Source organism: Diadema antillarum, unplaced genomic scaffold (genome assembly GCF_040938485.1).
Source record: "Diadema antillarum isolate AM-2024a unplaced genomic scaffold, OU_Dant_1.0 scf00000122, whole genome shotgun sequence".
In the NCBI taxonomy this organism is placed as follows: domain Eukaryota; kingdom Metazoa; phylum Echinodermata; class Echinoidea; order Diadematoida; family Diadematidae; genus Diadema; species Diadema antillarum.
The window spans coordinates 1,715,447-1,737,959 of NW_027271011.1; the positions used below are offsets into that span (position 1 = coordinate 1,715,447).

Consider the following 22,513-nt stretch of genomic DNA (forward strand, 5'->3'; position numbering starts at 1 on the left):
ACAAAGTCAGCAGGACCAGCAGTTTCCATATTTAGTGAGATCAAAATTCTGTTATAAATATGTTCTTTACAAACAGTACTGTACAGTACAAACAGTATTGTAATAGCTACTGGTAATCAGGATTGAATACTACATCTTGATTAGGAAATATTTTTAATTGCTTTTAAATATAGTGTTCTTCGCTTTAATGGGCTTTGTGTAACAGACTATTTCTTTACATGATTAAGCCTAAAAGGTCCATGAGGGGGGAGGGAGGGGTGTAATCTGCCCCCCCCCCCCCTTGACATTTCCTGCAATACATTGTATTTGTGCAGCATGAGGCCTTGTCCTGAGTCTTCTAAATCTCCTTTTTTTTAAGTCTCACGCAAACTTTTGAGACCAACTTTGCAACATCCGTATGGACCGTTTGTGTAACAAATGTCACCCCAAAATGGGCACAAATTTGTGATTTTGTGTACATTTTCTATGAAAAAAAGTGTGCTGTTATTGAAGTCATAGAAACCTCATAATTTTTACTATTTATCATTCTAAATGATTAATTCTTTGCTACGTATGGTGAAAAATTGGTCAGTGACAATTTCAAATTGAAAAACAAAGAAAAAACAAAAGCTGAGAAACAGTGAAATAAATAACAAATTCCAAAATAAATAAAATGTGCATAAAAGAATTGCAATAACTTTCAGAATTTTTTTTTCACTTTGATGTACAGTTATGGAAGATGTTTAAAAAAACTTTAAAAAACCCTAAATTTGACTCTCAATGATTTTGCTTAGTGTTTAACTTAATAAAAGAATATCTTGGATTATTTCATTTCCAAAATGAATTAATTTAAATTACACATTGACACTGACAACAAATCTCAAGTTGCAATTTTGTATATTATAGTGTGGATGTCGAGAGTTCCAAATTCATTTTTTTTTTGTTCATTCCACGTTTATAACAACTTTACATGATAACAAATCTCTTTGAGGGATAAAACTTTCATGAACTGCCACTGGTATTCAATGTATTGAGCAGACAACTAAGCTTTTTCCATGCTATTAGCTTTCACAAAACCTGGCTCCTTGTGAAATTTGCAAAGGTTTCATGCAAGCTAAAATTTTTGGTCTTGCAGTATCTAACCTGCGACTGTGGCAGGAGGAAGAGGGCCTTGCGTCGGAAGCCCTTTCTGTTGCTCTGTGGATGGCGTTGTGGATGAGTCATCAGTGGTCTTCTCCTGGGGTGCTTTATCTTTATCTTTAGCTATAAACATAAGAAAATTCAATATATAGAGTACCAGGTAGCATAAGGAAAATAATATGATATGACATAATACAAGGCAAGTGCCAAATTGTGTCTCGCCCATTCGCGTACAAGAAATTAATACTTTTCTAACTCCCAGAAGTTCATTGACCCACCTATGACCTTTGACCTTGTGGTGACCTTCAACTACCCAAGGAACATTTACCATCCAAGTTTGGTCACAAACGGAGAAAGCGATCAAAAGTTCAGAGCCATAATCGAAACGCGCCATAAAAACTTAATAGGCCCTAAAAATTTGTTGACCCGTTTCTGTGACCTTTGACCTTGTCATGACCTTCACCTCCCCAAGGGACATCTACCATCCAAGTTTGGTCACAAATAGACATAGGGATCAAAAGTTACGAGCCACAATCGAAACGTGCCCTAAAAACTTAACATTGGGCCTAAAAGTTTGTTGACCCCTGCCTGTGACCTTTGACCTTGTGATGACCTTCATCTCCCCAAGGGACATCTACCATCCAAGTTTGGTCACAAACGGACAAAGGGATAAAAAGTTACGAGCCATAATCAAAACGCGCCATAAAAACTTAACATTGGACCCTAAAAGTTCGTTGATCCCTGTCTGTGACCTTTGAACTTGTGGTAACCTTCAACTTCCCAAAGGACATCTACCATCTAAGTTTGGTCACAAACAGACAGATACATCAAAAGTTACGAGCCATAAACGAAACGCGCCCTAAAAACTTAACATTGGGCCCTAAAGTTCATTGACCTCTGCCTGTGACCTTTGACCTTGAGGTGCCCTTCATATTTGGTAAAATGTGTAACTTTGTATTGATATTCTTCCCTCCAAGTTTGACTGAAATTGAAATCCTCAGTAGAGAGTTATTCATGTTTTTGTAGCGTTACGGACAGACGACGGAATGACGGGACGACGGACAGACGGACAGATGGACGGACGACTGACGGACAGACGCCACAGGCGATTCCTTAGTCTCCCCACACCTCAATTGGGCTCGACAAAACTGGAGTAAAACAGAATACAACAATACATGTGACCATACATCACAAAACGAACAAAAAGTCACATCCCTTGATTTCACGCGAGTACTCAAAAAAGGTGAAACTGCTCAACCAAGTCAATATTGGGATTTTCATAGTTTGTGAAAGAGCTACCCTTCTTCTACATCATTCTTTAGTTTGGGATCATGGTAAAGTGCATTTTCAGCAGTTTTTCTACCCCCCTTTTTTTGTAGAGTAGTGAGATCAGGTATGTCTTTAGAGGACCCTCTTCATTTCTTGATAACCCTTTGTATACTCTTCACTTCCAAGTCTAGTAACTTTTTTCATAAGGGATAATGCTAATGCTTTGAAAGTTGGCACTAATCATGACCAGAATGTGTTGATAGGGCATGATTAATTTAATTAATTTATCTATTTATTGATCTATTTATTTATTGATCTATTTACTTATTTATTCATCTATTTATTCATTCATTTATTTTGAATTTACTTATTCACTTATTTACTTATCTGTTTATTCATTTATTCATTTATCTATCTATTTATTCATTCATTCATTTATTCATTCATTTATTTATTCATTTATTTATTCATTTATTCATAACTTTCATGCAAGCTGGGCTTTAGAGTATCTAACCTTGGTCAGGGCCATGAGGCAGAGGACCCACAAGCAGGTATTTCTTATTTTGCGCTGTGGCTGCAGGAGAAGATGAGGCACCTTTGTTCTTCTCCTGGGGCGCTTTATCACCACCTTCAAAAGAAAGAAAATTCAAGTAACAGCCGTTGAGGGAAAATGGACAAAGATGCACTCGAATAAAAAACAAGGTAAATGTAAAAGTTATGATCCGATTACCTGTCCAAATAAGGTGTCCCCTCATATCCTCCCGCAAGGATAACTTATGAAACTTGAAAAAATGAAACCCCAAATTTGAATCATTATTGATTTCCACTTTTACTACATCTTGGGTCGCTTGGCTTCAAATTTTGAGACAGGAAACCTTTGCAAATTGCAGCCTATTTTCTTTTTTGCTGCACGAAAATTCCACAAATCATCGCTGGCATTCAATACACTGTTCAGAATTGTGCACATTTTGCTTCCACTACTCTGGACTCCTTGAGCAATTTGTGAAAGTTTCATCAACGCAAATTTTCTCCAAAGTAAAATTCAGCATTTATACCACGAAAATAAATTTCTAACAAAATTCTAGAGGACTCCTACTCTAACATTAATGAGTAGATCCTGATAGATCATCTCTCCAAAGTTTGTGTTTTTATCCACCGTGTATAACAGTAATTTCACTCTGCTACCTGACCATACAGTGGACCTCCACGTTAAGAAGTCCTTATCAAGACCAGCAAATTCCATATTGCTAAATTAAAATTTTTGTTTATATTAACTGTGTTCTTTGTAATGGGAATGCACAGTATTGTAATAGCTAGTTACAATTGAATACTAAATCTTGATTAGGAAATATTTTTTATTGCTTTTAAATACAGTGCTCTCTGCTTTAATGGGCTATTTTTTACATGATTTCCGCTTTAGCGGACTATTTCTTTACATGATTAAGCCTAAAAGGTCCATGAGGGGAGAGGGAGGGGTGGAATCTGCCCCCCCCCCCTTGACATTTCCTGCAATACATTGTATTTGTGCAGCATGAGGCCTTGTCCTGAGTCTTCTAGATCTCCTTTTTTTTTGGTCTCACGCAAACTTTTGAGACCAAATTTGCAACATCCGCATGCACCGTTTTTGTAACAAATGTCACCCCAAAATGGGCACAAATTTGTGATTTTGTGTACATTTTCTATGAAAAAAAGTGTGCTGTTATTGAAGTCATAGAAACCTCATAATTTTTACTATTTATCATTCTAAATGATTAATTCTTTGCTACGTATGGTGAAAAATTGGTCAGTGACAATTTCAAATTGAAAAACAAAGAAAAAACAAAAGCTGAGAAACAGTGAAATAAATAACAAATTCCAAAATAAATAAAATGTGCATAAAAGAATTGCAATAACTTTCAGAATTTTTTTTTCACTTTGATGTACAGTTATGGAAGATGTTTAAAAAAACTTTAAAAAACCCTAAATTTGACTCTCAATGATTTTGCTTAGTGTTTAACTTAATAAAAGAATATCTTGGATTATTTCATTTCCAAAATGAATTAATTTAAATTACACATTGACACTGACAACAAATCTCAAGTTGCAATTTTGTATATTATAGTGTGGATGTCGAGAGTTCCAAATTCATTTTTTTTTTGTTCATTCCACGTTTATAACAACTTTACATGATAACAAATCTCTTTGAGGGATAAAACTTTCATGAACTGCCACTGGTATTCAATGTATTGAGCAGACAACTAAGCTTTTTCCATGCTATTAGCTTTCACAAAACCTGGCTCCTTGTGAAATTTGCAAAGGTTTCATGCAAGCTAAAATTTTTGGTCTTGCAGTATCTAACCTGCGACTGTGGCAGGAGGAAGAGGGCCTTGCGTCGGAAGCCCTTTCTGTTGCTCTGTGGATGGCGTTGTGGATGAGTCATCAGTGGTCTTCTCCTGGGGTGCTTTATCTTTATCTTTAGCTATAAACATAAGAAAATTCAATATATAGAGTACCAGGTAGCATAAGGAAAATAATATGATATGACATAATACAAGGCAAGTGCCAAATTGTGTCTCGCCCATTCGCGTACAAGAAATTAATACTTTTCTAACTCCCAGAAGTTCATTGACCCACCTATGACCTTTGACCTTGTGGTGACCTTCAACTACCCAAGGAACATTTACCATCCAAGTTTGGTCACAAACGGAGAAAGCGATCAAAAGTTCAGAGCCATAATCGAAACGCGCCATAAAAACTTAATAGGCCCTAAAAATTTGTTGACCCGTTTCTGTGACCTTTGACCTTGTCATGACCTTCACCTCCCCAAGGGACATCTACCATCCAAGTTTGGTCACAAATAGACATAGGGATCAAAAGTTACGAGCCACAATCGAAACGTGCCCTAAAAACTTAACATTGGGCCTAAAAGTTTGTTGACCCCTGCCTGTGACCTTTGACCTTGTGATGACCTTCATCTCCCCAAGGGACATCTACCATCCAAGTTTGGTCACAAACGGACAAAGGGATAAAAAGTTACGAGCCATAATCAAAACGCGCCATAAAAACTTAACATTGGACCCTAAAAGTTCGTTGATCCCTGTCTGTGACCTTTGAACTTGTGGTAACCTTCAACTTCCCAAAGGACATCTACCATCTAAGTTTGGTCACAAACAGACAGATACATCAAAAGTTACGAGCCATAAACGAAACGCGCCCTAAAAACTTAACATTGGGCCCTAAAGTTCATTGACCTCTGCCTGTGACCTTTGACCTTGAGGTGCCCTTCATATTTGGTAAAATGTGTAACTTTGTATTGATATTCTTCCCTCCAAGTTTGACTGAAATTGAAATCCTCAGTAGAGAGTTATTCATGTTTTTGTAGCGTTACGGACAGACGACGGAATGACGGGACGACGGACAGACGGACAGATGGACGGACGACTGACGGACAGACGCCACAGGCGATCCCTTAGTCTCCCCACACCTCAATTGGGCTCGACAAAACTGGAGTAAAACAGAATACAACAATACATGTGACCATACATCACAAAACGAACAAAAAGTCACATCCCTTGATTTCACGCGAGTACTCAAAAAAGGTGAAACTGCTCAACCAAGTCAATATTGGGATTTTCATAGTTTGTGAAAGAGCTACCCTTCTTCTACATCATTCTTTAGTTTGGGATCATGGTAAAGTGCATTTTCAGCAGTTTTTCTACCCCCCTTTTTTTGTAGAGTAGTGAGATCAGGTATGTCTTTAGAGGACCCTCTTCATTTCTTGATAACCCTTTGTATACTCTTCACTTCCAAGTCTAGTAACTTTTTTCATAAGGGATAATGCTAATGCTTTGAAAGTTGGCACTAATCATGACCAGAATGTGTTGATAGGGCATGATTAATTTAATTAATTTATCTATTTATTGATCTATTTATTTATTGATCTATTTACTTATTTATTCATCTATTTATTCATTCATTTATTTTGAATTTACTTATTCACTTATTTACTTATCTGTTTATTCATTTATTCATTTATCTATCTATTTATTCATTCATTCATTTATTCATTCATTTATTTATTCATTTATTTATTCATTTATTCATAACTTTCATGCAAGCTGGGCTTTAGAGTATCTAACCTTGGTCAGGGCCATGAGGCAGAGGACCCACAAGCAGGTATTTCTTATTTTGCGCTGTGGCTGCAGGAGAAGATGAGGCACCTTTGTTCTTCTCCTGGGGCGCTTTATCACCACCTTCAAAAGAAAGAAAATTCAAGTAACAGCCGTTGAGGGAAAATGGACAAAGATGCACTCGAATAAAAAACAAGGTAAATGTAAAAGTTATGATCCGATTACCTGTCCAAATAAGGTGTCCCCTCATATCCTCCCGCAAGGATAACTTATGAAACTTGAAAAAATGAAACCCCAAATTTGAATCATTATTGATTTCCACTTTTACTACATCTTGGGTCGCTTGGCTTCAAATTTTGAGACAGGAAACCTTTGCAAATTGCAGCCTATGTTCTTTGCTGCACGAAAATTCCACAAATCATCGCTGGCATTCAATACACTGTTCAGAATTGTGCACATTTTGCTTCCACTACTCTGGACTCCTTGAGCAATTTGTGAAAGTTTCATCAACGCAAATTTTCTCCAAAGTAAAATTCAGCATTTATACCACGAAAATAAATTTCTAACAAAATTCTAGAGGACTCCTACTCTAACATTAATGAGTAGATCCTGATAGATCATCTCTCCAAAGTTTGTGTTTTTATCCACCGTGTATAACAGTAATTTCACTCTGCTACCTGACCATACAGTGGACCTCCACGTTAAGAAGTCCTTATCAAGACCAGCAAATTCCATATTGCTAAATTAAAATTTTTGTATATATAACTGTGTTCTTTGTAATGGGAATGCACAGTATTGTAATAGCTAGTTACAATTGATATACTACATCTTGATTAGGAAATATTTTTATTGCTTTTAAATACAGTGCTCTCTGCTTTAATGGGCTATTTTTTACATGATTTCCGCTTTAGCGGACTATTTCTTTACATGATTAAGCCTAAAAGGTCCATGAGGGGAGAGGGAGGGGTGTAATCTGCCCCCCCCCCCCTTGACATTTCCTGCAATACATTGTATTTGTGCAGCATGAGGCCTTGTCCTGAGTCTTCTAGATCTCCTTTTTTTTTAGTCTCATGCTAACTTTTGAGACCAAATTTGCAACATCCGCATGCACCGTTTTTGTAACAAATGTCACCCCAAAATGGGCACAATTTTGTGATTTTGCATATATTTTCATTGAAAAAATGTGTGCTGTTATTAAGTCATAGAAACCTCATAATTTTGACTATTTGTCATTTTGAATGATTATTTCTTTGCTATGTAGGGTGAAAAATTGGTCAGTGACAATTTCGAGTTGAAAAAAAAAAAGAAAAAACAAAAGCTCAAAAACAGTGAAATAGATAACAAATTCCAAAAAGAATAAAATGCGAAAACAAGAATGGCAATAATTTTCTGATTTTTTATTTCTTTTTGATGTACAGTTATGGAAGACGTTTAAAAAACTTCAAAAATCCTAAATTTGACTCTTGATGATTTTGCTTAGTGTTTATTAACTTGATTAAACAATATCTTGGATATTCTATTTCCAAAACGAATTAACCTAAATCTAACATTGACACTGACAACAAATCTCAAGTTGCAATCTTGTATATCATAGTGTGGATGTCGAGTGTTCCAAATCTATTTATTTTGTTCATTCCACGTTTATAACAACTTTACATTATAACAAATCTCTTTGAGGGATAAAACTTGCATGAACTGCCACTGGTATTCAATGTATTGAGCAGTCAACTAAGCTTTTTCCACGCTATTAACTTTCACAAAACCTGGCTCCTTGTGAAATTCGCAAAGGTTTCATGCATGCTAAAATTTTTGGTCTTGCAGTATCTAACCTGCGACTGTGGCAGGAGGAAGGGGGCCTTGCGTCGGAAGCCCTTTCTGTTGCTCAGTGGATGGCGTTGTGGATGAGTCATCAGTGGTCTTCTCCTGGGGCGCTCTATCTTCATCTTAAACAAAAGGAAATTCAATATACAGAGCAGAGTACCAGGTAGCATACAGAAAATGATATGATATGATATCATAAAATGAAGTTAACCAGAATACAATATATGTGACCATACATCACAAAATGAACAAAAAGTCACACCCCTTGATTTCACGCGAGTACTCAAGAAAAGGTGAAACTGCTCAACCAAGTCAATATTGGAATTTTCATTGTTTGTGAAAGAGCTACCCTTCTTCTACATTAGTCTTTAGTTTGGGATCATGGTAAAGTGCATTTTCAGCAGTTTTTCTACCCCCTTTTTTTGGAGTAGTGAGATCAGGTAGGTCTTTCCAGAGGACCCTCTTCATTTCTTGATAACCCTTTGCACACTCTTCACTTCCAAGTCTAGTAACTTTTTTTCATAGGGATAATGCTAATGCTTTGAAAGTTGGCACTAATCATGACCAGAATGTGTTGATAGAGCACGATTAATTTCAGCTTAATCTGATCATCTCTTCATTGTTGTAGCTCCAGTGGTTTACACCCTGTTTTTTTGTCCCATTCATCGCACAGCTAGCACAGTTTGGTGACATTAAGTGCTTGAATAGACCCTGTAACTTCAGAGCCTCTTTTCCCGGTTCACACTTTTCCAGAGTGTGTGCTTTTATATATAAATAATATAATAATAAGATAAAATATATTGTTATCTGGTATAATATAATATTACATAATATAATTTCATTTAATATAAAATAGTACAATATAATATAATTTAATATAATATAATATACTACAATATGATATGATATAAAACAAATATGAAACAAAAAGGTACAAAAAAAAATCCCTCCGCTGCTCCCGCAAATATAAGATTTTGCCAAAAGAAAATAAATCTCAATTTGAATTAACAATTTACCCTTCAACTCTAATACTTGCAAGCTACAGATGAATACCAGATCTTGATCATTATTATTTGTTATTTCTGTCACCGATTCTGCTTTCCTTCCATTGCTGGGGTATTATTTATTATTTCTTTTTATTTATTTTTTTCAAATGTCTATCATTACAGCTTCTATAACTTTAAGTGATAACAATCACTTTGAGGTAGGAAACTTCCACATTTCCACTGGCTTTTATTGTACTGAGTAGCCAAGAGCATTTGCATGCTATTTACTTTAGTGAATCTTGGTTCTTTGCAAAATTGGCAGAAGTTTCATAAATGCTAAAATGTCTTGTTTGGCAGTTATCTAACCTGAAACTTGATGATAAGGACCCAAAATCAGATATCGGTTCTTTTCCTTTGCAGATGAAGTAGAGGATGAGTTACCCTTCGTCGTCTCCTGGGGCGCTTTATCACCATCTTTAATAAATGGAAGAAAATTCAAATTAACCTTTACCCTAAAAAGTCCGGGGGGGGGGGGGGGGGGGGGGGGGGGGAGCTGAAAGACCCCCTTAACATAAACTGTGATTATTTTGTAACACTTCAAGATTTTGCGCTGCCATTTTACAACTTGTTTTTATCGAGTTTTGCGCAACTTTTGATACCAAATTAACATGGATTTATGTGCGATTAAAGAGTTGCATCACCCTTTCACATGGCACATCATGAAAAATTCAATATTTTGCATTCATTTGTGTGTAAAGACAATGGGGACTGGAGTAAATATTACAGATATTGTTTGAAATTGTTGGAATTTTTTCGTGCCTTTTGCGGAACCAGAAATTGCCACGAAATAAAAACATGCAAACACTTTTGCATGCCATACATGAATGTGTCCGTAGTTGATGTCTTGATTCCGCAGAATTAAAAACATTAATGAAACTCACCACATATACCTTGCCAAGCGTTAAAAATTACTCGCGCCAAAAATCCACTTTGACAGTAACAGATCAAAGCCCAGTCCCGAGTATACTCAGGAAAGTGTGTCTGGGAAATGCTGCCCATTCTCAACAGGTTGATAACACAAATATTGTTTGAAGGCTTTCTACGGGAAACCTGAAATAGATTGTATATCTGGAAAATGCCTACTAGATTCGTTTTCAATACCCAAAATACGTATCTGATTGTCCACTAAATTTATTAAACATGCATTGGAACTGCCGTTCAATTTGTCAGTCAATTATAAAGTGGGGAACCCGATGCAATAAAGGGCACCTGATCAAGCAGAGAGTACTGTACTGCTTTAATTTTGTTGCAGTTGTTATTACTTTTTTTTTATTCTATTCAATGTAGGCGTTAACACCAACTCTGAAAAATAGCAATCTTTTTCTAGGCATGAAACTTAAGCAAGTTGCCAGTGGCATTCAATGCATTGAGTAGAGAAGAGCCTATAATGCATGCTTTATACTATCGCAAGTCTTAGCTCCTTACGCAAAATTTGTAAAAGTGTCAGGCATGCTAAGATTTCCAGTTATAGAATACTGTATACATGTACATGTACGTCAAATATTTCACAAGGTTTTCACTTTCAGGAATTTGGCAAGTCAGGTGCAATTCGCGGAATTTAAGACACATGAAAATATTGAATCTGATCCCGATGTGAATGTGATGTACGTCTATACAGTTCTCCATTCAGAACAAGATTCCACAATTGCAAATCTAACCACTCGCGAAATCGTTGGGAATTCCCCAATCGCGAAAATTTAGACTCGCGAAATATATGACGTTTACAGTATCTCACCTGAGACTGGAGCATGAAGAACAGGACCTTGAATCTGACTCTTCTTCTTCTGGCCCTTTGTGCTTGTGTGGCCTTCGACACTTCTCTGGGGCAGTGTTGCTTTATCATACACAGAAAAAAAATTTGAATGTATATACATGTAGTACCAGGTTAGAGTGAGGTAGTACAGAAATAACAATAACATTGCAAATGAGATGGACAAAAAAGGAACAAGACCCTTTGCCTAAATAAGGTTTTTTCCCCTCCCCCTCCCTCAAATATACAACTTACGAATTCTTTATACACCAAAAATTTGAATATTGATGATAGCAATGATATTAGTATAAAAATGATAATAATAATAAGGAGAATAAAAATAATAATAATTATGTAATAATAAGAATAATTACAATCATCATTATTATCAATATTATCATTATCATTATTATTACTATCATCATTATTATTATCACTATTATAATCATTTGAAATTGTACTCTTCAGAAACTGATTCCATGTAATACATACTGTACATTACATGTATCTCAATGCTCAAGGTGCAACAATCTGTGCAAGATGCAAATTACATTCAGGTAGCAGGTGTACATGTATATAAGGGAAAGAAAACAAGGTGAAACAGGGACAATGAAATTGCAGGATCGCAGGATTCTTCACTACCCATTTAATAAAATTGCGCGGCTGACAGTAACAGTGTGTAACGACACTTCTGTCCTGAGGAAGAAAGATTTGCGGTGACATCATGTGTATGAACAAGTAGCCGTAGTTGAAGTTGCACTACTGGAGACGGTAGAGAAAGGAACAGAGAGAGTGGTAAGGAAGAATAGAGTGAGAATCAAGTAGGATGTTTGGACATCGTTAAGAGGAAGATGAAATAGAAGGGAAGAGGAAGAGGGAGAAATTGAAGGATTGAAAATCATGGAGATAGGAGAGAGAAGTGAAGATTCATGAAACCAAGAGAAGAACGCAGTTGACGAACAATGTGGACTATGGAATGCGGAATCAATGAAGAAAGGACGAATAATCCCGTGAAGGAAAGGTACACTGTACGTCGAAGAGAGATGAGACTATGTTGAGAGAAGGGAGAGAGAGAGTGCAATTTCAACTTCTAGCCCATCACTGTCCCCCACTCTTAACTTTTTTTTCCATCCTTACAACCCCCATATGTCGCTTCCCTCTTCAATTCTCCTCTTTCTAGGCTCTTCTGCCAAACAACGATCCGGTTAAGGACTACATACACATGGTGTCACCACAAATCTTTCTCCCTCATTTACTTCATCATGCAAACCTTCAAACAACAAATAACTTCTGTCCTATCTGCATGTGTTGTGATGATCAACCAATCGGATAGCTACATCATGGTGTTAGGAAATGAAAACAGGGACTACGGGGCTGGGGTGAATTACAACAGAAAGTGCTTGCATGTACCCCTAGAATGTTTCTCACATTTCAAACATGGTATCTAACCTTTATTTGGATCACAAGGACGAAGAACTGGTACTAACACCCACTGCCAATTCTTTGGAGGTGGCCCGACTGTTGAGACGTCTTTGCTATAGTGTAGTTCAGGAAGCTTAATGGCACTCTCAGCTGGTGGAGTGTCATCTTCAGTCCTTTCCTCGGGCACGTCAGTGTTTGCTGGTGGAGTAGCCGATGTGTCATCTTCAATAATTTCCTCTACGTCATCTTCAATTATTTCCTCTGGCTCCGCTAGAGGAGTAGCCAATGTCAATGTGTCATTGTCGGTCCTTTCCTCGGAGACATCAGCACGATCTTAAAATGGAAGAAAATTGAGAAGATAAGTTCTACAGCACAGGGAACATGTATGATGGGGGGGGGGGGGGGGGGGTTGTGTTTCCGGACACTCAAGTTCGCACGTGAAAACTTAAACGTCTACCCATTATACATAGCTCTCCGGACTGGATTGCAACCTTGTCGTGGTCGGAGAGCTTGCGTGTCTCAGTGACCCCTAGAGCTACAGTTTGTATGCCAGCTGGAGATTTATCTCCTGGTAGGGCCACCCAGGCTGGACAGGTCGAAGGGTAGAGACAAGACGAAAAGCAATCCACTGGTCCTCCAGGTTGGGGGTTGGGCACAGGGCTAACAACCCTGTCCTGTAAAAAACAACTTGTTACGGAAACAGCAATGAACAAAACAAAGAACTTCAGGCGTGATGGGCTTCCAACTTCATCAACAGATGTATTTATGAATGGCAGTGGTGAAAGCCGCAAGGAAGCCACTGGCAGGAAAACGGAAGTTCTAAATGCCAAACGTAGTACTACGATAGGTTACTGGAATGTGAGGACACTGTATGAAACAGGAAAGCTGGCACAAGTGACAGCAGAAATGAGAAGCTATCAGATAGATATTCTTGGCATCAGTGAATGCAGATGGACAGGATCTGGTAAGATTACCACCAACAGTGGAGAGACTGTCCTGTACTCTGGGAGAGATGACGGCCAACATCGTGAAGGAGTTGCAGTTATATTGAAGAAAGGAGTTGAAAACTGCATTTTGGAATGGAAACCTGTGAGCAGTAGGCTGATCAAAGTTAGACTGAAGGGAAAGCATATCAATGCCTCAATTCTTCAATGTTATGCTCCAACCAACGATAGTGATGAATCTGTTAAAGATGATTTTTATGAGCAACTACAAGCTGAATTGGACAGAATTCCTAGACACGACATGAAAATTGTAATGGGGGATTTGAATGCAAAAGTAGGTAATGACAACACCAGCTTTGAAAGAGTTATGGGCAGACATGGCTGTGGAAACATGAATGACAACGGTGAAAGGTTGCTCGATTTCTGTGCAACAAATGATTTGGTCATAGGAGGGACACTTTTCCCACACAAGAACATCCATAAGCTGACTTGGATCTCACCAAATGGCAGAGACAGGAACCAGATCGACCACCTCATAATAAATGGTACATGGAGACACTCGCTCCTTGATGTCAAAGTGAGGAGAGGAGCAGATGTTAGCAGCGACCATTATCTTGTAGTGGCATCATTAAGAGTAAAACTTAGGAGAGCAGGCACCAAGAAAACAGGAAGGAGACAGTTTGATGTTCAAAAGCTCAACGATCCCAAGACCAGATCTTCTTTCATTCTTCAGCTGAAGAACAGATTTCAAGCCTTAGCAGATCTTGACGACACTGATAAGGAAATTGATGAAATGTGGGAGAAAACTAAGACGACATTTGTTCAGACAAGCGAAGAGTGCATAGGCTACAAAGGAAAGGAAAAGAAAGAATGGATTTCAGCAGACACATACGGACACCATAAAGAAACGGAAAGAGGTAAAGAAGCTTGTAATTAATGCAAAGTCAGAACGGTTAAAGAAAAAGTATACTTGCAAGTATCAGGAAATGAATAGGACAGTCAAGAGAAAGGCAAGAGCAGATAAAAGGAGCTACTTAGATGGTCTAGCATCTCAAGCAGAAGATGCTGCGAAGAAAGGGGAGCAAGGTAAAGTTTACAAACTTACCAAGATAATTAGTGGAAAGTGCAGAGGAAAGACAGATGCACCAGTTTTTGATAAACAGGGCCAGACACTTACCACAGAAACGGAAAAAGAAGCTCGATGGGCAGAACATTTCAGTGAAGTGCTGAACAGACCACCACCATCTGTAGAGGCAGACATTCAAGAAGCAGAAGAAGACCTTGACATAAACACTGACCCTCCATCCAAAGATGAAATTATCTTTGCCATTAACCCTAAATAGACTGGGCTATTTTAGTAGCTCGAAAGACTGGGGGGGGGGGGGAGGCCTAAAGGGCCCCCCCTTCAGATCTCAGCCGTGGATCGCGCGATCGCCGCGGAAATTTGCACAATGGTAGTGTGCGATGTAATCTACAAGATCGTATATTTAAATTTTCCAAAATAGTCTTTTTTTTATTTTATTTTGATTAATTATGCTAATTTATGCGAGAAATCAGACTCTTTGACCTAAATCAGTAAATAAAGCTCCAAAAGTGCTCATTTTTGGTCGAATTATTTTTTGTGGCATTCTTAGCAAATGTACTTGAAAAAAAATTTGGTATCAAAATCAATTTCTTATTTATTCTATTGTTTTATGAATTTCTTATGTATTTCTTTGTTTTTTCGACCTTTTGTTTTTGTTGTTTTTTTTTACAAAATTTGTGGCAGACACTTTTTGAACCATAATACTTCTAAAACAAATTAATTTTAGCCATTGAGAGTAAAAATAAGCATATTTATTTGAACCATGTGAAAAAACTCAATTTGCATTGACTTTGTACACAAAATCACATTTTTCAGCCATTTTCGGCCTCACGTGCATGTACAAAAAGTTACGTAACTTCAGAACCGTACCCCCGGGCGTCACAAATTTGGTGTCAAAATGTGCGGGAAACTCGAAAGAAAAAAGTCATAGAGCATCGCGGCGAGAGCATTGCGTGTTGCAGAGTAATCGTGCGAAATGTTGGGGGGGGGGGGCCTTTTAGGCCCCCCCCCCCCCCCCAGTCTTTTTAGGGTTAAGTCCTTAAGAAATGGCAAATCTCCTGGACAGGACAACCTCAATGCAGAATTGTTTAAAGTACACTGTGTAGAACCAGAGATTGCAGCTGGATATCTTGAACCACTCTTCAGAGCTGTGTGGGAAAGAAAGCAAATTCCAGGAGACTGGTCCGAAGGTGTGATTATTAGAATTCCAAAGAAAGGAAACCTGAGGAACTGTAATAACTGGCGTGGAATTACCCTTTTATCGATACCAAGCAAGATTTTTTCAAAGATCATTGTAAAACGTCTGACGGATGCAGTCGACCAAGAGCTAATAGAGAGGAACAGGCAGGATTCCGCAGAGGAAGGGGGTGCATTGACCAAATATTTGTACCGCGTAATATCATCGAACAATGCACAGAATGGGAAAGACAGATCTACATAAATTTCGTTGATTTTGAGAAGGCATTTGATAGTATCCACAGAGAGAGCTTGTGGCAAATTCTGCGTATGTATGGAATACCACGCGATATAGCTCTTGTCATAAAGAGCTTTTACTCACATTTTTCATGCAGTGTTGGAAGCAGTGGTATAAAGTTTGAAGTGAAGTCTGGAGTAAGACAGGGTTGTGTCATGTCCGCACTTCTCTTCATAATTGCCATTGACTGGGTAATGAAGCGAACAACTGAAGACAAATCAAGAGGGATCAGATGGTCCATTTTCTCAACTTTAGAAGACCTTGATTTTGCTGACGATCTTGCATTACTTTCTCATACACACCAGCATATGCAAGCGAAAACATCACGCCTGAGTGAGTTTGCACAGCAAATTGGTCTAAAGATAAATGAAAGTAAAACAGAAGTGATGATATTGAATAACTCAGATCCATTACCGATACAAGTGAATAAAAAAAATGTCCCAACTGCAGAAGAATTTAGATATCTTGGAAGCATTGTGAGATGCGACGGAGGTGCAGGAAACGACATCAAACAACGCCTCAATAGAGCCAGCACGGCCTTCAGAATGTTGAACAACGTATGGAGGTCAAAACAGTATAGCACAAGAACAAAGCTGAGGCTATACCAAAGCTGTGTCCTCTCCACTTTGTTCTTTGGATCAGAGTGCTGGAGAATGACAGAGAGAGACGTCAGAAAACTGTCAGTCTTCCATACACGAAGCCTCAGAAGAATCCTTCAAATTTTCTGGCCCAACAAGATATCTAATGAAGAACTGCTCTCCAAATGCAACCAAGAAGACATGAGTACTATTGTTCTGAGACGACGATGGAAATGGATTGGGCATGTACTCAGGATGGATGCTCCAAATATCACTCGTGTGGCACTTCACTGGACACCCGAAGGGAAGAGAAAGCGGGGACGTCCCAAGACCACCTGGAGAAGAACAGTGGAAGGAGAATTAAAGGCCCTAAAACATACATGGGGATCTATCCAGAAACTCGCCCAGGACCGTCAGAAGTGGAGGATGTTCGTTGCTGCCCTACATGCCAATAGAGGCATAATGGGCAGTAAGTAAGTATTATACATAGAATATGCATCCATCTTTACCTCAAAGAGTTGATATAGACTCCTCTTATACTAGACAACATACTCTGAAAACAGCGTGATAATTCCCGGGTGCGTCATTTTCATTACAGACGCACTTACAATACGCGTCCGGTCCCACAACCTGTCCGGTCCCACAACGCTTGGTCATACATGTACATGTTGAAGGTGTCCTTACGAGATGAATGCATGAAAGAATTTGATAATCCCGATATTTTATTGGGGACAGAAACGTGGCTGGATGAATCAGTAAGAAATAGTGAAATTTTTCCCAATGGTTATTTGGTTTTAAGGAAGGACAGGAAACCAAACAAGAAGGGACAGACACATGGAGGGGTGTTGATAGCAGTAAAAAACAGCATAAACTGCACACAGAGATTTGATTTTGAGGTAGAAAATGAGAGCGTATGGATAGAGGTAGAGGTGGATGGGTCCAAACCATTGTTGATAGGCTGTTTTTACCGGCCACCCAACACAGACAGAGAATATCTGGCAAGTATCAAGAACTTGCTGGACAAGGTAAAGTTTGATCATTACAGTAATGTTTATCTAGGAGGGGATTTTAACCTGGGAGACATCGTTTGGGACACACAGACACTCAGACCAGGTACGCAGAAGGCATCAATGTGTAGAGATCTGATTGATATTGCCAACAACTACGGCCTGGAGCAAATAGTCACGGAACCCACTCGTGGTGTGAATACACTTGATTTACTGTTTGTGATGAATTCCTCTTTGGTTATTAGGTCCTCCACAGTACCTGGACTGAGCGACCACGATGGAATACCCATGATTTTGGTAAACACAAAGCCATTACTCAGTAAGTGTAAACCTACTGCAGGAAAGTGTTTCTGTATGACAAAGCAGACAAGGAAATGCTGAAGGAAGAGGTGAAGAACATTAGTAGAGACATACAGAATGAAGCAGATGCCCAGAAAACATCGGGTAAAAGTTCAGTTGAAGATTTGTGGAACAATCTCAAGCAGAGATTACACAAGGCAATAGATGCGACTGTCCCATCCAGGATGGTAAGTAAGAAAGATACTACCCCATGGATAAATAAGTCAATAAGATTAGAAGGTTACACAAACGAAAACAAAGAGCATACAACAAGGCAAGAACGTCAGGTAAAACAGAGGACTGGATGAATTACAGACAGATACGAAAGGAGACGAAAAAAGCAACAAAGAAAGCACGAAGGAAATATGTACAAAGTAAATGCCTAGCATCAGTTAAAGGGATAGTACAGTATTGGTGGAGATGAAAATAGGGCTTTTAACTTTTTGCAAGATACCAAGAAAACATTTATGATATAGTACAGAGCATACCATCTTAAGAGGAATTCAAAGTTTATTTGATGAAAATCGGGTTTGGAATGGCTGAAACATCCAAAAACAAAGTAAAACAAAGCGATCGTAACAAAGTGTGGGTCCCACACTTTCTTAGAAAGTCTCAGCCATTTCAAAACCAATTTTCATCAAATAAACGTTGAATTCCTCATAGAATCACATGCTCTTTTATATTTCATAAGATGTTTCTCATTATTTCACCAAAAAATGTTTGTTATAGAAACATGAAATTAGGTCTCAACCAAAACTGTATGATCCCTTTAAACAATTTTGGTCATTTGTTAAATCCCTCAGGAAAGATTCAATGGGAATACCAACACTGAAAGACAAACTTACAGGTGAACTGGTTATGGAAAGTAAACAAAAAGCTGAATTGCTGAGTAGACAATATCAAGAACAATTCACTCAGGAGAGACTGGACGACATGCCTACGACCCAGGAAAACCATGTAGGGTTGGGGGTACCACGTATCGTCACCCTAAGGATCTGTAGCTTGTTTATTCTAAAAATATAACACAAATCTGCCTAATTCTTTCCTCAAATATGCCATAAATACTGCAGTTTTGAATGTCGTGACCGTCTCGTTGATTATGAATCTCCGTTTTAAAATAGCGCAATTTTAGTGCGTGCGTTCCGTTTTCTTCGCGCAGCTAAAAAGGGAACCTTGCAATCGGCACCCCCTCCCCTCCATAGGTATACACGTGAATTTCACAGCATAGGTAATACACGTGAATTTCACAGGCCATAGGTAATACACGTGAATTTCACAGCCATGCGTCGTGACTGAGCGGATGTGTAATTTTTAGCTTGGTTTGTTTGAGTTTGATTTTCGTTTCTTCGTTTTTATTGTCTTTATAGCTAATGACACTTAATCCCGCGCGTACCTTTTCGTTCTATACGCAAACAGCCACGATAGGGTGCCGATGGGAAGGTGCCCTGCCAATAGGTGGTGCCCCAACCAACCATACCCCCTATGCCTGAAATTGAAATAAATGCTACTGGTGTGACAAATTTGCTACAAAATTTAGATCCCCACAAAGCAGCAGGTCCAGATGAAATCTTACCATGGGATTTACGTGAAACTGCAGAAGAGATAACTACAGCATTAACCACGATTTTTCAATTATCTCTTGAAACAGGGGAGATCCCGGAGGACTGGCGGCAAGCAAACGTAACACCCATCTTTAAGAAAGGGGACAAAGCCGACCCAGCCAATTACCGTTCAGATAGTCGGATCAGGCCGCTAGGTGCGGCAGTCTTGCATTGTGCGAACACGCTGGCGCCCGTGTTTTGATGGGCGCTCTGCATCGGTTCATTAAAACTCGATTTTTGAAAAAAAAAAACAGACAGGATTTTTTGTTCTTTTCATCATGGATAGTGGACATGTGCGTGTAACAAAAAATCACCGAACGTTACGTCAGACGTGAGATGAATAAGAAGTGAATAGGGGGCCTCATGAGGCGTTCCCCCCGGGCCTCGATGAGGCGTGGGGGCGGTCCTCATGAGGCGGGGCTGTCCTCGTACGCGGGAGCAGTCCTCATGAGCGGGTTTCCCAGACTGAAAATTGTGAAATGAAGGCCTAACATGTTAACCGTTATGGCGTTACTCAGGAGTCAGAGACTTCAAAACGTTAAGTAACACGTTTGAGGCAACACGCATGAAGAACCTCACCATTTGCCGGATTTGGCTTAATTGCTGTTGCCTTTGAGTCTGCCTTTTGCTTTGCTATCGGATTTGCCCCTTGCAAAATCCTCACTGGGGATGAAGTCCTCTTGGGCCCGTTGGTGGACCTCGAAGGGCGTGTGTTGCACACCAGAAACCTGTAGCAAGTTCTGCATATGAAGTCCCAAGGTTTATAAAGTGCCGGCTTTCCAAACACAGTCGTCCAGGTGTTTTCCGATGCAATTCTTTCCACTCGATACCTGTTCCACCCCTTGTCTTTTCGAGTGAACGGTTGACTACAGTTGAAACACAATTTTCCCAAATCCGTCCCCAAATCGGGCCCACGGCCACGGGGCCAGGCCATACTCGGATTCGCAGTATCGCTAGACTCTGCCTGAGTCTGACTAACACTAGTCATTGCTAGTCGGGCTAACTCGGCTCGCGGGACTGGATCCAATTTAGTGAGCGCGCCCGACGTGTATTTGTGCGCGTCTTGTGCTAATGTACATGTACTTATAGTACAAGACAGTGGGTGATTTCAAGTTCGGTGCTAGTGCTAGTGCTAGTGCTATCTCAGCACTAACACCGGCGATAAAACCGAACTTGAAATCACGTCGGTGTTGGGAGTTGACCTCAAAATTATGACGTATTTCCGGTTGCTGGTGCTGGGCTCGGTGTTCAATGTCGTCTGCTGAACCGAGCTCCGTCGATTGTGTTGGCGATTTACGTGCTTTTTCGCCATTGACTAACACTAGCCCCTAGGGATTAACATTTTCGTCATTTCAAGTTCGGTGCTGGTATTAGCGTTGCCGTGCGAGACTCTTATTCACGTCCATAATAGATGCACGTTTTACGTGCAAAGTCTATGCTAATGCAGTGGTCGCCCACGAAACGGACACGAGCACTCTCGACATGGCTTCATAAATCTGAGCCTGGGAGCAAAATTAAGATAGTTGTATTTTGGGGCATGGATGAAATTTGTGGCATTTTAATATGACTTCCTCACTATGTCTCTAAAACTGTGCAATTTTGGCTACATCTTTTAATATTTGACTGTAATCACGCGCAATAACTTTTTTCGTCGCGCAATTCCCGCGGAGCTCGCGGTGCTGTGATTCCAACACCTAGTGCTGGTGATCGATAATTTTGATCGGTATCGCCTCGTTAATCTGACCGTCGGTGTTGGAGCTCGATTTAACGCTATTATTCGGGGGCTAGCGCTAGCACTAGCACTAGCACCGAACTTGAAATCACCCATACTAGCACCGAACTTGAAATCACCCAGTGGGTGATTTCAAGTTCGGTGCTAGTGCTAGTGCTAGCGCTAGCCCCCGAATAATAGCGTTAAATCGAGCTAATCCCTAGGGGCTATTTCAAGTTCGGTGCTAGTGCTGGTGCTAGTGCTAGCCCCCGAATAACAGCGTTAAATCGAGCTCCAACACCGACGGTCAGATTAACGAGGCGATACCGATCAAAATTATCGATCACCAGCACTAGGTGTTGGAATCACAGCACCGCGAGCTCCGCGGGAATTGCGCGACGAAAAAAGTGATAGCGCATAGTTAAAGTCAAATATAAAAAGATGTAGCCATGACTGTTTAGTTTTAGACACATAACGAGGAAGAATGATTAAAATGCCACAAATTTCATCCCTTCTTTAAAACACAGTTATCCTAATTTTGCTCATAGGCTCACATTTATAAAGCCATGTCGATGGTGTTCGTTTACGTTACGTGGGCGACCACTGCATTAGCATAGACTTTGCACGTAAAACGTGCAACTACTTATGGACGTAAATATGAGTCTCGCACGGCAACGCTAACACCAGGGGTGGTATTCTGAACACCGTTTTATCTCTGTTGTAACTTGTGTTGTAACTTGTGTTGTAAGTCTGTGAGTTATAACACCGCTAAAACAGTTGTAAATCGGTATACCAATAAGATTGCTCCCTTGGGTAAATGCGCCTTGCTCAACTCTGCGCGTTTTAACAAGCGCTCATTCTCTGGCGTGCGCACAAATAGGACAATGGTATGCGCAGGTAAAGAGAGCCAGAGATAAAATAAAGTTACAACAGAAGCTTGATCATTATGCCTTCTTACCGGTTTTGACGTATAGTTGGTGCAGTATGGGATTCGCAAAGCTATCTCAGATTGAGTCTTCTTATTTGAAATTTTGTTTAGAAAATAAGAAGATATCTGGCGTTCATAAGAGGAACCCAAATTTCATGGTTTATGGGGAACTAGACGCTTCTAAATTCAGTTAAGCCCTTGCAATGCCATGTTATTATTATCATCATTATTGTTGTTGTTGTTGTTGTCACTATCTTCACAAGATATCTCTTGGAGATCATTATCACGTCAAGTTCCATCATGGAACCTTA

General features: G+C 39.3%; 1 protein-coding gene across 1 annotated transcript in view; it reads right to left on the reverse strand.

Annotated features, from left to right (window-relative positions):
• LOC139720135 (uncharacterized) overlaps positions 1 to 20,551 on the reverse strand; it is a 53,335-nt gene extending 32,784 nt beyond the window's left edge. Inside the window, exons 1-9 of the mRNA XM_071631506.1 lie at positions 20,143 to 20,551; positions 12,564 to 12,869; positions 11,100 to 11,198; positions 9,671 to 9,778; positions 8,327 to 8,440; positions 6,507 to 6,620; positions 4,727 to 4,846; positions 2,903 to 3,016; positions 1,123 to 1,242 (exon numbers count right to left, since the gene is read on the reverse strand). Of these exons, the coding sequence (XP_071487607.1) occupies positions 1,123 to 1,242; positions 2,903 to 3,016; positions 4,727 to 4,846; positions 6,507 to 6,620; positions 8,327 to 8,440; positions 9,671 to 9,778; positions 11,100 to 11,198; positions 12,564 to 12,869; positions 20,143 to 20,551 (1,504 nt within the window). The remainder of the gene's footprint in view (positions 1 to 1,122; positions 1,243 to 2,902; positions 3,017 to 4,726; positions 4,847 to 6,506; positions 6,621 to 8,326; positions 8,441 to 9,670; positions 9,779 to 11,099; positions 11,199 to 12,563; positions 12,870 to 20,142) is intronic.
• Between the last annotated feature and the right edge of the window lie 1,962 nt (positions 20,552 to 22,513).